Raw genomic sequence first — 15,670 nt, forward strand, 5'->3', positions numbered from 1 at the left:
TGTTATGTAAAATCATCAACATAATTATTACTGGAGAAAACAAGAAGGCATTTTAAGCTTAAGTCTTCCCACTCTAAAATGTAACAACTGACAAAGAGTACAAGATATACTAAACCCTATGATTAGAAGATCTAAATGTCCCTTGCCATCAGGGAAAGTATCTGATAAGCAGCTAAAACGTCCAGTTTTACACATGTGGCTCCAAAATATTATTTTTTGGTTTATTAAGTTCCTGCGTAAAATGAATTTACTGTTTGTTAGGCATCCAGTACAATTTTATAATGTAGAAGTCATTTCATTAAATGTCCATCATATGCATGAATCTGTAGAATGTGTTGCTGAACCTGAAGTTAATCTAGTGTAAACCCCTGCATCCGCACAGTGCCTGCTTTCCACTCACATCCTTATCTGAATCACATCTTTGTTACAAACCACTCGTGGTTCTCGCATTACATAACTTAGGATGGTCACATACCATCATTTCTTATAACATTTTAGCACCTTGTATCTGTCACTGCGGCCTGAACAAAGCTCTCTCAAAGCCTAAATTAAACTGGACATAATGGCTGTTTTTTTCTAAGAATCCACAGAAGGCTGATTTCAATGGTGAAATATACCACAGCTGATTACATAAGACTTATCCTGACAAGATCTGTAATTGCATGAGGCGCTGAAGCCCATACACATCAAATTTTTTCCTAGCACTTAGTTAGGTCACTACATTGCTTCTATCAGTAGGCTGAAGTAGCAGATGTCAACATTTGTCTTCACTCACCTTCTAAACTCTGAGGGTATGTTTACACGACAACAATGTACTAAAAATGGAAGTTTATCCTTTGCATCTTTTGCATACAGACGACAACATTGTCAAAATGATCCCGTTCACACAGATCCGCAAAAACAACAAAAAATACTGTATTCTGCTGCGAGGCCAGTAGTTGGCGATAGACTGAACTAGTAATACCGGACAAGACCATTAGCATCTCTCTCAAAAAAATGACCAAAGAGTTTCGATATTTTTCCTATTTAAAACTTGACTCTTCTGTAGTTACATCGTGTACTAAGACCGGCGGAAAATGGAAAGTTGCGATTTTCTAGGCTGATATGGCTAGGAACTATACTCTCATTCCTGCGTAATAATCAAGAAACCATGCAGTACCATGGGTGAAGCAGGCGTAATAATATGACGCAGAACCTGATAATAGTCCCCAGCTCGGTAGCCTATTATCAGGCGGCATGTGCTGCGTCATATCATTACGCCTGCTTCACCCATGGTACTGCAGCAAAGTTTCTTGACTATTACGCAGGAATGAGAGTATAGTTCCTAGCCATATCAGCCTAGAAAATCGCAACTTTTCATTTTCCGCCGGTCGAAACTCTTTGTTCATTTTTTTGAGAGAGATGCTAATGGTCTTGTCCGGTTCAATTCATTATGCTAAGCTATGCTAAAAGTGGGACCCCCAGACCCGGAGATCGGCTGAATGGATTTGAAAACGGTAAAACTCAACTGTTTAACTCTGGGGGAGTTGTAAAATGAGCCTATTTCCAAAAAAAGTGGAGTATCCCTTTAAATGAACGGCCAAAACGCATCAAATGTTTTCCGTTTTTAGTTAAGAACGGTGCCGTGTAAATGGCCCCTGAGATTTAAAATGCCATATTTAAAATGTAAAAATTCATTAAACAAAACAAAACAAAAACACAAAGCAAAGCCGCAAAAACAAAACAAAACAAACACAAAACAAACATAGCAAAGCAAATCACAACACAAGCACAACAAAGAAATGCAAAACAAACCACAAAACAAAACAGAACATAAAACATAACACATCAAAGCAAAACACAACACAGCAAAAAAAAATGAAAAAAAAGCAGCCTGGAGTTTCATTAATTCTTTGTAACATTACACAAAGCTTGAGCAATGCATGCACCATATACCGAATTGAACTTCTGAACTCAAAGGCATACAAATATAATAAAATGTTATCTAATGAAAACTGTAATGGATTTATTCTCTCAGATTAACTCCAATCCTCAACCGACTGTAATCCCAGTTTCTGCTAAATACTTTACATCAGATTACAATCATTGTACAATAACACTATACCTCTGCACGAAATCTGTTTTCATAATCTGTTCCATGAGTTCACTTGTCCATATAATCCTTAAGTGATATCTAAACAGATTTGCTGTCTTTAATGGAGAAGTTTGAGCATACAACTCAATTCAAGCGCTAAGCTTCCCCCTGGACTTAGTAATTAATGGATATAAATTAGTAGCTAAATGAATATTAGAATAAAGGTTGCCTTGCCAGTGTATGCAGTTGATAACAGCAGTTTTCAAGTCCCTGAAGATGACATTCTCAAGTATTTCCAAAAATGTCCTGAAGAGGGCAGTGTAATAGTTTATATACTTGCATATACAGTACAGACATTTATGACTTACTTGGCAAGTTTCATTTCGATCTGTTGACGGATCTCCTGTCTCTCCTGGTCACTCCGCGTAGGAAAAATGTTCCTGTCTTCCAGCTCCTGTTTGCTGGGACGATTCCGAAGCTTCACGGCCAGCAGCTCCTTCCTCATCCTCCTTGGCAATGTGCCTGCACATATTTGCCATAGAATTCATTACTTAATGACATAACAATCTAAAGTGCTCCATATTTCCAGACAGAAATTACTCTCTTGCCACTTGTATTATGAAAACACATTGATCCAATGACTATATCATGGGAAACATTCAGCACAAATTCTACCTGATCTTCTAGTTATAATACATCATTGCAGTATCTCATGATTATGTGCAAAGGAATTACAGCATTGCATTAGAAAGGATCTAGTACACTTCTTTACATTTTTAACCTTCTACAATGTTGCTGTTTGAGCATAAAAAAGCTCTGCAAAGTTACAAAGCACAAAGTCATTCCAAAGGGAGATATTCTCTATATAAGTAAACACTGTTTCTGAACTCCCTGATTGTAGTCTTCAGTTTTAATCCGGGAATAAACATGTCACAATATTCCTCGTGTAAATAATTCCCGCACAAGGCATAAGCAAAAAAAAAATAGGATGCGAGGCATGGTTGAGTTGAGTTAGTAGTGTTGAAACTCGAGGTTATGGTAAGGGGCGTGACATTTCCAAAACACGCTTGAAGCGGTTGACAAATCACAACACACTGATCCAGCCGACCAATCAGAGCACATTGCACTTTTCAGAAGGAGGGGCTTCATAGAGACATGAACTAAACAGAGTGTTACTGACAGACTGGGAAGTGAGGTGCTGCAACAATGTCAAATATGTGAAAATAATGTGTTTTTTTAACATTCAATCACGAGAACCTATTCTAGTAGAGCCCAAAAACAAAACAAGGCTTAGTAAAAGGGCATAATACAGTCTCTTTAACAGTTGTGCAGTACACCCACCAGAAATGACAGACTCGTTCCAGTCGTCCATGTCGTAGATAATTCCTGAAGCGTCAGTGAAGCAGTTGTCTTGTCGAACGTTTTCCTTGTTTTCCTCTGCTTCCTTTCTGTTCTCACCATCTCCACTTGGCTCTCGCTCAATGCTAAAATAGAAAAAGAAAGAACAATAATTTTACAGAAAAATACTTAAACCTCCTAAAAATTCATTCTGAAATCAAGCAAATAAAATTAAAGATGGGTTTAACATCCTCACCTTTCCTGTCTGAGCTTTGATGCCAGTGCTCGATGTAGTTCTTCTATTATACAGCTAGGGGGCAGCGGCGGATGTATGCTACCTATATGCGGCGACCCCACAGAATTAGTAAAATGCCCTCTTAAAACCACAGGACTGGGGCCATCAGAGACTCTAGACAGTTCTTTTTGGAGAAAAGAGTTTGAATGAGGCACTGATGCGACGACTTTACCCGGGTCTGTGGAAACAAAAAATACATTCATATATATATATATATACAGTATATACCACAATATCAAATTTGATCTGATTTTCATTAGCGAAAAATGAACACACCTTCCTCCGTGCTTAGCTGAGAAACGAGATTGCCGTGACTGCTTGGAGGAGACTGCTCCTGCGGTTCGTCTTCCTCATCTTCCTCTCCGTCGTCTTCATCTTCCTCAACATCTTCATTCTCATTTTCAGAGGGAACCGCCTCCTCGTCCTCCTCCTCTTCCTCATTTGAATTTGGCTCTTCCATTGTCCCGTTGTCCTGTACAGAATCTACCACTAATAGGAAACACAAACTCATAGCTTAGACAATTAGGAATGCAATTCAAGGCTGTGGTTCATTGGTCATATTTGTGTATTGTGTATTTGTCAAGGGTTCTTTTAAAGTGTGTCACTATAAATATGATGCAGTGAAGAGTGTCATAATTCGCAAAAAATAATGACGGTTTCCAAACGGGTTTCCCAGCCACTCCCCCTATCCTTCATTGGTCAGTCAAACAGATAGCCCCGCCCCAAACTCCTGCTATTGGCCGAGCAACAGTGGTACAGTACTTCTATTTTGGACAATAAATTATATATATATATAAATATACGTATGAAGAGCACTCACTGGTAGGGAGATTGTCTTGCTCTGAGCTGAGGTACTCCATGCTACTGATGCTGAGAATGGGCCCCTGAGAGCCAGGCAGCCGGATCTCAGCATCGGAGATGCCCCGGATGGGAGAGCCGGGGTCTGGAGAATGAAGTCCACAGGCCAAGGCCACATCTGCACACAGAGGAACACAGCATTAGATTGCTCAACTCACAAACACTCATCAACATTAAGTTATAACATACTGTACACATATCGCTATATTGCATTTGTATATTTGTATTGTCTTGTCGCTGTCATTCTGTCTGTGCTGTGGAAGCTTCTGACACCAAGACGAATTCCTCATATGTGTGAACATACTTGGCAATAAAGCTCATTCTGATTCTGATATACGTACGCACGACCAGTTTCATTCACACACGCTCACGTAGCTCCATCTGTGTCATCTTCTGGCTGACATGATATTGGTAGGTGTTCGTGACTTTAACTTTGAGGCTTGGTCATCATTCGTGGATGTTCTCTATGGGGGTGATATCAAGCGTCATGCCATTCAAACCGAGGGGCACATCCCATCAACCTCAGAGTTGGTGGGATGAGCCACTTTACAAAAATGGCCTTAATTGGATTGCAGTTTTAATGTAAACAAACTAATAAACTTTATGTGATGCATACAAGTCAGTCATACATAAATGAAAAATAAACGGGGTAGATTTCTGTAATAGTACTAATAAACAATGTTTTAACCATGTTTATATATTTATCATCAATAAATACAATTTCTTTCAATCTCATACATTTTGCTTGTTCCACAACTAGACATATTTTAACACTTTTCACTTTTTAACTGAAAACAATTAACACATTTATGCTGATTCCAAGCAATTTTAATACATCTTGATTAAAAATGTTGATTGAAAATAATGATTAATACAATAAATGTATGTAAATTGTTAATAATAAACTATGCCATGATTTTTTGGACAGCAGATGTATGACTTACAAATATGCATTTGTATCAATTTTAATAGTTTACATGAAAACTGTGAAATCCGAATGGATGGAAAATGTATATGCCATTCAAATACATCCTTGTAAATCTTTAGGCTTCTCAAATTAAAGGGATAGTTCACTTTGAAATTAAATTTTGATATGTTTTAGCTTACCTCAAGGGCATCCAAGATGTAGGTGTCTTTGTTTCCGCAGTAGTTTCAATTTTGATATTTTTAGGTCAAACCGTTCTTGTCTGTCAGTCATTTAATGCAGGTCTATGGTCACTGTCTCAAAGAGCATGCACAGAGTCCAAATTAAACAATTCCCCGTCGTCCAAATTAAACAATTCCCCATCGTAAGTACACATTGATGGCCTAAGACACGAAACGAGCGGTTTGTGTGAGAAAACGAACAGTATTTATATCGTTTTTACCTCTTATACACAGCCACGTCCAAGTGATCTGAGGGCGCGCGCGCATCCTGGTGTGTGACGTGTACGCAGACTGGTGCATAGATATATACACTAGACGTCGCCTTAAAGACATTCGTTCCAATGAACTGCCGTAGACAAGGCGACATCTAGTGTATATATCTATGCACCAGTCTGCGTACACGTCAGATCAGATCACTTGGACGTGGCTGTGTATAAGAGGTAAAAACTATATAAATACTGTTCGTTTTCTCACACAAACCGCTCGTTTCGTGTCTTAGGCCATCAATGTGTACTTACGATGGGGAATTGTTTAATTTGGACGATGGGGAATTGTTTAATTTGGACGATGGGGAATTGTTTTAATTTGGACTCTGTGCATGCTCTTTGAGACAGTGACCATAGACCTGCATTATATGACTGACAGACAAGAACGGTTTGACCTAAAAATATCAAAATTGAAACTACTGCGGAAAAAAAGACACCTACATCTTGGATGCCCTTGAGGTAAGCTAAAACATACCAAAATTTAATTTCAAAGTGAACTATCCCTTTAAGGCCTACATGTTTTTTGAGTGTCATTGTAATTTTACTTTGAATAAAATGGTCAGTCCAATAACAGACTGCAAACATCTGTCAATTTTTCCCCCCAGTGGAACAAAATATTAAAGCTACTTTATTACATACAACAAAAAAAAATCGCATGATTTGGATTGGTGGATTTGAACCTGGGTCTGCATAAACGCTAAGATGTTTACCATTAGACTCTCACATCTTTTAAGGGTACTTTCATGTGGTTCCACACCTGTTTGACTTTCTTGCTTCTTTGGAACATAAGAAAATATATATATATAAAAAAAAAAAAAAATCCAAACAATGAGAGTAAATGGGGTCTAGAACAACATTGGACCCCCACTGACTTTCATTGTATGGACAAAAAGTTGAAACATTCTTCAAATATCTTGTTTTATGTTCCACAGAAGGAAGTCATGCAGTACAGGTTTGAAATGATATGAGAGTGAGTAAATGATTTTACAGAATTTCCCATTTTTGGGCGACCTATACATTTGAAAGAAGAAGAGTCACTGGTTAATCTCTCCAAAAATGGTGTATGACACACCTGCCGTTTGCCACCAAAGGATTGACTTTGGATTGCACTAACTCATTTTCCTACTCATTCCCAATCTTAACACCATCAGAAGACTAGCAATCCTCCCTCATTCCCTGCATGCATCCACTATCATTTGTTTATCACTTCCCCTGCTAAACTTGATTGGATTTTGAAAGTAGAAATTGGATGATGATTTTGTCTCATTATGTAACTAAACTGTTTCTACAGCTGTTTGCTATTAGTTCACTCATTTCCCGCTTGATTAAAATATCTCTTGCCTCTGGTACTTTTCCATTAAAACTAAAAACTGCTGCTGACACCCTAATTCTCAGGAAACTTTGTCTAGGTCCTTCTGTGTTAAATAATTACAGACCTATCACAAACCACTGCTGAACAGAGCTGTTTCCCCTCAATTAGAGTCGCAAGTTTTTTTTATAATCTATACAAGCCTTTCAAAGCAGAATAATGTCCAGAGACGTCTCTCCACAGGGCCATAAATGACCTATTCCTTTCTGCTGAATCAGGGGTGTTTAATATTCAACTCCTTCTGGACCTCAAGTCTTTAAGTCTTTGGATTCTGTCTCTTAGATGTTGGCATCACTGAAAATGGAAACTCTCCTCTGGTTCAGTTCTTCAATGACAAACAGCAGTTTGTTTTTCTTCTGAAACACAAATCCTCCATCAGTCCTGTTATCTGAGGTGTCCCCCAGGGGTCTGTTCTTGGTCCTCTTTCTCTCAGCCCAAGCTAAGTTAATATCTCTATAAAAATTAATAAAGTACTAGTTAGGGATGCACTGATTTTAAAATTCTGGACGATATAAGCCAATAATTATTTTCATGCTGTGGTCGATATTAAAATTCAATACTATTTTGTCAAAAAAAGAAAAGAAAATTTAAACAATAAAAACTAAAATCAGACATTTTAAGTGAATTTAGGCAACACGGAATTATAATGTACAGTATTGAAATTTCATATTAATTTTAAGATTTGCTAAACAGTGTAATTAAATTAGCATTATCAAAGATTAAAATCATCTTATCACTCAGTCATAACCATCCATATATTTATCGTTCACAGCCCCCTAATTTTGTTAGCTTTGTTTTCCACTTCTATCACACTATTTTGTGTCATTTTTGTCATTTGAATTGATCATTGAATAATGTCTTGCAATATTCTTCCCATTCATAAATCTTTGTTATCAATTGCCTCAGTTGTGCATTGTAAATAAAACATTAATTTCATTTAAAAAAAAATGTTTTTTTTGTTTACATAAAAGGTACTTTTAAGTCACTTTTACAAAATATCCATCTGTATTATCAATTTCACTATGTTTTCAGTAATATAAGACAGACAAATAAAAGGGCAACAAAGCCCGGTTGTCTCACCTGTAGAGCTCTGCTTCATCTTCTCGTTTTTCTTTTTCCTCCATTTCCACGGCCTGAAAATGCGCCCCAGTGTGGCCAGCTTGCTGTGGCGTCGGATGGGAGGGGTGTGGACTCCACTCACCAAACAGCTGGAGCGCAGCACATTCTGCTGCTCCATCACATCTGTAACACACATGAGACAGACAGGAACCATCAGCACTGAGCAGTGACATCCAACGGTACCAACAGATGATGCTGATTTTGAACATTTATAGTTATTTATATTAAGATTTAATATATATGTATAGAATTACGAGTTATATAAAATGAATGAGAAGTATTTGGCACCCTTTAAAAAAAACGTTTTGGACACCCCTGACGAAAGTCAGATGAACTTCAAAGACCACATTGAATCAAATTTGAGGTTTTAGATGTTTTAGAAGCGCTTTAAATACTTTAATACTTTAGATTTAAGTGTTCTAGTAATTTTAGAAGCACTTTAAATAGCATAATATTTTACAAAAATGTTATTTAATTTTATTTAATTTATTTAGGCCTATATTTTATTTTGACACTACTGCTGTTTGTCATTGCAGGATTGCCTCTGGATTGTTGATTTTCCTACTGATTTCCAACTCATTTTAGAAGCACTTTAAAATGTAAGTAAATTGTTATTTTATTTTATTTTTATTTTGCATCTGTTTTTTATTATTTATAGTTTTTTTTTTTAAACAATTGCTGTTTTCGTCGCAAGACCGACTCTGGACTTCAGATTTTTTACTGATTTTCTATTTCTACTCATTTTAGAAGCACTTTAAATACCATAATATTTTACAAAAATGTTATTTAATTTAATTTAATGTCATTTATTTATATTTTATTTTGGAACTACTGCTGTTTGTCATTGCAGGATTGACTCTGGATTGTTGATTTCCCTACTGATTTCCAACTCATTTTAGAAGCACTTTAAATACTTTAATATTTAAGTAAATTGTTATTTTATTTTTATTTTATTTTGCATCTGTTTTTTATTATTTATAGTTGTTGTTTTTTTGTTTGTTTGTTTTTTTTAACAACTGCTGTTTTCGTCGCAAGACCGACTCTGGACTTCAGATTTTTTACTGATTTTCTATTTCTACTCATTTTAGAAGCACTTTAAATACCTTAATATATATTTTTTATTTTATTTTATTTTGGCACTACTGCTGTTTGTCATTGCAGGATTGACTCTGGATTGTTGATTTCCCTACTGATTTCCAACTCATTTTAGAAGCACTTTAAATACTTTAATATTTAAGTAGCCTAAATTGTTATTTTATTTTAGGAAAAAAATAATATTTACATTTTATTTTGCATCTATTCTCTAATAACGTAGGGTCATTATTTTAGTCAATTTTATTTTATTTTTTATTTACTGTCTTTCTCTTTTGGGAAAATGAACATGATAACATCATTTCCCAACACAAAAAAGAAGGTAATTACAAAGCATGTACCTCTTAGAACTTTTCATTTATTTTTCTATAGGATTTTTCTATTTTAGTTTTGAGCTACAGCAGATGTTAATCACATGCATATACATCAATTGTATATTTTACCGCACAAGGCCTCTACAAAACCCACATCAGCATCATATCCTTCAGCAGGCTAGACCTAATCCTTTTAAATATTCACACGCAGGAAAAGCGCCATTCATAGAGCAAATGAGTCAACGCTCTGCCAAACACTCAGTTACCGAAATAGTGTAGTGTGGGCAGGGGCAGCGAGCGGGTGCCGTCACAAACCCAGAGGCGCTGCGCCGCGCACCACATGCACGGAGGTCCTCCGAACCATTGACCATACAAGAAAAGAACCGGGTCAATCGACTGAGCGTCTCTGCTCAAGTAACCAGCGCAACACGGAATCCAGGTCAAGCCTGAAAACTGTGCGGCGAGGCGAGTCAGCAAAGCCAGGGTCAGCAAAGCCTAGCTGTTACTATGGTTACTGCTCCTCCAGATGCAGAGCAAAAGGCTGAATCCGAGCGCCGTATGAGGGGCCGCCACTGTCTTAGGAAAGGGAGGATGGGGGAAACGGAGAGAGGAGGGGGAATGGGGGTCTGTTGCTATACGGAAGCGCTTGCTGAAGACCTCAAGCAGCCAATCAGGGCCAGGCTTTTCATAACATATAATATCAAGCACACTACCCCTTTCTTCAGTGCAGGCCAGAGAGGTGCGTTACAAGGGGTTGGTGTTGCACTGGACAATCTGTTGCGAATCGAAAACAGAATAAAAATGTAAATGTGTTCAATATTAGCTAATATTAATGGTGGGCGCAGTAACTGTTACACAATGCATGTTATTAAGAAGCGCGGTTGTAAAAGCGAGAGACTATTTTCCAAGGAGTATGAAAGGAAATAGAATCCAGTACATCTGACAATGATTGAATGAATATCAGCGCAGTTATTCATGAAGTAAGCGACAGAAGAGCAAAGCACAGCGTTTTGTGAACAGAGAGGCAATCAGCACATAGGCCTGCATGCTGGATGTGTGCCACGGATGCCCACGTTACCAATATCTCAAAACACCTGCCAAACTGATATAAGACTCACAGTGACCCAATGGACATAGATCTCATGCATATAGTGTCTAATAATACAATAGTCATTATAATACGATACAGGACAAAATTACAGAACAGAAAACTCCCACTTTTATAGTAGCAATTATGATACAATACTGTACGTTTTTAGGTGCATTATGGGTAGATCACTAAGCGGAGGTTGGTTATACATTAGGAAAAAAAATATGATATAAAGCTTGACAGATTATTAACATAATTTTAAATAGTGACAGAATTGTCATGATACTATATATTCATATACATTCAGGGCATTGCATGAACTAATCATTTAGTTGCTAGTTATTAATACAATAATCAATCTAACACAATTCAAGGCAACATTACCAAATAGTACCCAGCGACTTTTCCTGTAGTAGCATTTTTATTAATATTTTATGGTTGAAACGCTTCTAGTTCCAGGCTCTACTGTTTGTAGATGGTAAATAAATAAATAAAATGGAGATCATGTTAAGTAATCCTGCCTGGTTTGATTTAGGCTGCTTAAGAAGTTTCAGTTCGTTTTATCAAAGGCGTTTATCTCTGTCACGGCTCATTGAAAACACTTTAAACATGGTTTTAAAGAGGAGGGTATCTGTGCGATTAACAGACCCAGACAACAAAGAGACTGAGAGACACTACAAACCCCTTTTTAACATTGCAGATTGGCAAATATTGCTCTATAGCTCTGTCAGCAAATCTGCACTCCTTTATTCTGCGGCCCCCTTCACACCTGATATTAATATGTGCGTTGGATCTGAATGATCTTGTTTGATTCTTGTTCATCAAAATGCTTTTTCATACACAGTCAGATGTTGTTGTTTTTTAAAACAAAGTGTTCAAAATCGCCCCCTATACCCTCATTCACTATTCCCTACATTAGTCCATTAATATAGTCCACTTGAAGGCGTGAATGTATGAAATGAAAAAATATTAGTATTAGTAAAATAGTATTTTTCTCACACCTATCATTTCTCTTCAGAAGACACCAATTCATCCACTGAGGTCGTATGGATTTTTCAAGCGTCAACCGAGTGGCGCCCATTCACTGGCATTATTACCCCTTTTCCACCAGAATGGTTCGTGTTCTGGAGCCAAAGCCTGTTCTCGGCTATGCGGCAGTGCGGCACTGTTTTGCAGTTCAGAGTGCAGGGACAGGCCGGGAATCCGCCCCGGAACCGTGTTGGTGGAAAAGGGGTAACAGAGATGGATTATTTTCCTAAAAGTCTTCGTTTGTGTTTATCTGAAGAAAGAAAGTCATGTACATTAGGAAGGCATGATGAGGGTATATAAATGATGAGAGAATTTTCATTTTTGGATGAACTATCCATTTAATATGGTCCATAATACCTAATTTATGGCTGTTTTCAAATCCATACATATCGACTCGTACATTTTTCCAGCTCAGGCAAAACACTCAGGTGATGCTTTTATTTAATAAAGCTCTTTGGCATTGGGAGATGCTTTAAGTAAACGTATGTAAATGTAATGGAGTTGCGTACAGTCTGTCCTCTGAGGCTTATTTTGGAGATGCTGACCACATAAACAGGCAGCAGGCAAAACCCATTTGCCTGCAGCAGATAGATACTAAGAGCTTGTTATTGTAATGTCACCCTAGAGATGAAAGTGGGAGATTGAGAATATTATTCAATTCATCAATGACTGCAGTCTAAAGATGCAATCATAGCAGACGCATGAACGTGGGCCTCATTGTAAGTGGTCGGGCCAAGGGGTCCTGCAATATGAGGTGCTAGTTGTGCTGGTTAGGGCTGTCCTGAGAACAGTATAGCCTATATACACACTATAGCTTTTTTTTATAGCCAGTATAAACCGACACAAATTTCAATAGCATAAGCAGGCCCTTAACACAGACCTGAGATAATTAAGGCAATTTGGTCTCTGATCTGTATTCAGAGACACTTTCTATCCAGGACTGCAACAGAAACACACACACTACAGGTCAAAAGTTTGGGGTCGGTAAGATGTTTTAATGTTTTTGAAAGAAGTACATTTTCTCACTAATTTGTTCTCTGCATTTAATTGATGAAACAGTAATATTGTGAAAAATCAAGGCAGAATTTATCATCATCATTACTCCAGTCTTCAGTGTCACACGATCCTTCAGAAATCATTATAATATGCTGATTTGCATATTATATATTGTATTTGGTTGTGTTGTGAGTATTTGCAGCGCGTTTCTGTATTTGGTTGTGTTGTGAGTATTTGCAGCACGTATTTGGTTGTGTTGTACTTGTGGTGTGTTTCTGTGTTTGGTTGCGTTGCGAGTATTTGCGGAGCATTTCTTTATTTGGCATTGTTAGTATTTGCAGCGCGTTTCTGTATTTGGTTGAGTTGTGAGTATTTGTAGTGTGTTTCTGTGTTTGGTTGTGTTGTGAGTATTTGTAGTGTGTTTCTGTATTTGGTTGCGTTGTGAGTATTTGTAGTGTGTTTCTGTGTTTGGTTGCGTTGCGAGTATTTGTGGAGCATTTCTGTTTTTGGTTGCGTTGCGAGTATTACCACAGCATTTCTGTATTTGGTTGCGTTGTGAGTATTAGCAGAGCATTTCTGTATTTGGTTGCGTTGTGAGTATTAGCGCAGCATTTCTGTATTTGGTTGCGTTGTGAGTATTAGCAGAGCATTTCTGTATTTGGTTGCGTTGCGAGTATTAGCAGAGCATTTCTGTATTTGGTTGCGTTGTGAGTATTAGCGCAGCATTTCTGTATTTGGTTGCGTTGTGAGTATTTGCAGCGCGTTTCTGTATATGGTTGCGTTGTGAGTATTTGTAGTGTGTTTCTGTGTTTGGTTGCATTGAGAGTATTTGTGGAACATTTCTGTTTTTGGTTACGTTGCGAGTATTAGCGCAGCATTTCTGTATTTGGTTGCGTTGTGAGTATTAGCGCAGCATTTCTGTATTTGGTTGCGTTGTGAGTATTAGCGGAGCATTTCTGTATTTGGTTGCGTTGTGAGTATTTGTAGTGTGTTTCTGTATTTGGTTGCGTTGTGAGTATTAGCGGAGCATTTCTGTATTTGGTTGCGTTGTGAGTATTTGTAGTGTGTTTCTGTATTTGGTTGCGTTGTGAGTATTAGCAGAGCATTTCTGTATTTGGTTGCGTTGTGAATATTAGCGCAGCATTTCTGTATTTGGTTGCGTTGTGAGTATTTGCAGCGCGTTTCTGTATTTGGTTGCGTTGTGAGTATTTGTAGTGTGTTTCTGTGTTTGGTTGCATTGCGAGTATTTGTGGAACATTTCTGTTTTTGGTTGCGTTGCGAGTATTAGCGCAGCATTTCTGTATTTGGTTGCGTTGTGAGTATTAGTGGAGCATTTTGTGAGTATTAGCGGAGCATTTCTGTATTTGGTTGCGTTGTGAGTATTAGCGGAGCATTTCTGTATTTGGTTGCGTTGTGAGTATTTGTAGTGTGTTTCTGTGTTTGGCTGCATTGCGAGTATTAGCGCATCGTTTCTGTATTTGGTTGCGTTGTGAGTATTAGCGGAGCATTTCTGTATTTGGTCGCATTGTGAGTATTTGCAGCGCGTTTCTGTATTTGGTTGCAGCACATCTGCAGCACATGTGTTGTCAAACTAATGAAGATGTTTCCTTAATTTGCTGGTGTTTTTCCATAAAATGATAATCCATAAAACGATCCCATGATGGAAACCCCTAAAAGGTTCTATATACTGTATGAAGTGCCTGACAGAACCCTTTGAGGTTCTATTAAGAACCTTTTCTTCAGGCACATATTAGTTTATAAAATCAGTATGAAAATACAAACTATCAGTTTTCAGAAATTAATCATTAAGCAGGTAGTTTAGTGTGAGAAATGAACGGTTACTGTCGTCCAACAAAATAAACCCCGTAGTTCACCCCCTGGCTCAACAACTGTGCAGCCATCTGGTAGAAGACAAGTGCCCGCGGTGTAGCCTCCTTAAGATGCTAAAAGTGGAACAGACTAAATAACAAGTCTCTGATGAGGCTTAAAGGGACTTGAGACAGCTCGAAGCTTTGGCCAGTGTTACTTAGAAAAAGCAACAGTAGCTTTTGACATCGAACAGACCTCTGCTGTGCATTCTCTGACATCTAGGGCTAGAAATCGACTTAGAATACCAAGCTGTGATGATTCAGCCTCTGTGTTAAGAGACGTCAGAGCACGGTAAAGAAAATCTGAACATATCAAGCAATGCATGCTGGATATGAGACCATGGACATTGTCCTCTGAGCAGGAATCAGTCGTGTGACCTTTCAGTTATTCTTTTCGGTCTGTAATATAACGCTGAAGGTGTTAAATTGGGTCAAATAACTATTCCAAGAAATCTAAAAAATTCAAGGCCTCATGGACAAATGCTCAAAGACGGCAGGCAAGGGAAAAGTCACATTCTCACTTTTAAAAGCCTCCAAAGTTAAAGAGATAGTTGATGCATTTGACATTGACATTACATTGCGACTTACATTGCATTTCAAGGTACACATTTACATTCTTATCAGTTCTTCAGATAGCTGATGCAAAAATGAATAGTCACTAGAAATCTATGTGTGTCTAGTACTTGTACAGTAATTTAGTTTTACAGTATTTATTTTTACCACAATGCTTTAGGAAGTCAATAGCAAATACATTTTCTTGGTCATGATTTATATGTCACAGTTAAAGGTCAACTTCAGGCCACCTGTCTCAGCATG

The 15,670-nt window shown here is 37.7% G+C and overlaps 1 protein-coding gene across 2 annotated transcripts in view; it reads right to left on the bottom strand.

Moving 5' to 3' along the window:
- Nucleotides 1-15,670, bottom strand: part of phactr3a (phosphatase and actin regulator 3a) — a 39,850-nt gene that overhangs the window by 11,194 nt on the left and 12,986 nt on the right. For both annotated transcript variants that reach the window (XM_084427206.1, XM_084427207.1), the window contains exons 2-7: nt 8,427-8,588; nt 4,528-4,683; nt 3,984-4,196; nt 3,669-3,885; nt 3,416-3,558; nt 2,443-2,596 (exon numbers count right to left, since the gene is read on the bottom strand). In XM_084427206.1, coding sequence (XP_084283332.1) covers nt 2,443-2,596; nt 3,416-3,558; nt 3,669-3,885; nt 3,984-4,196; nt 4,528-4,683; nt 8,427-8,588 — 1,045 coding nt within the window. The remainder of the gene's footprint in view (nt 1-2,442; nt 2,597-3,415; nt 3,559-3,668; nt 3,886-3,983; nt 4,197-4,527; nt 4,684-8,426; nt 8,589-15,670) is intronic.

The sequence above is a fragment of the Rutilus rutilus genome, assembly GCF_951802725.1.
Source record: "Rutilus rutilus genome assembly, chromosome: 13".
Taxonomy (NCBI): Eukaryota; Metazoa; Chordata; class Actinopteri; order Cypriniformes; family Leuciscidae; genus Rutilus; species Rutilus rutilus.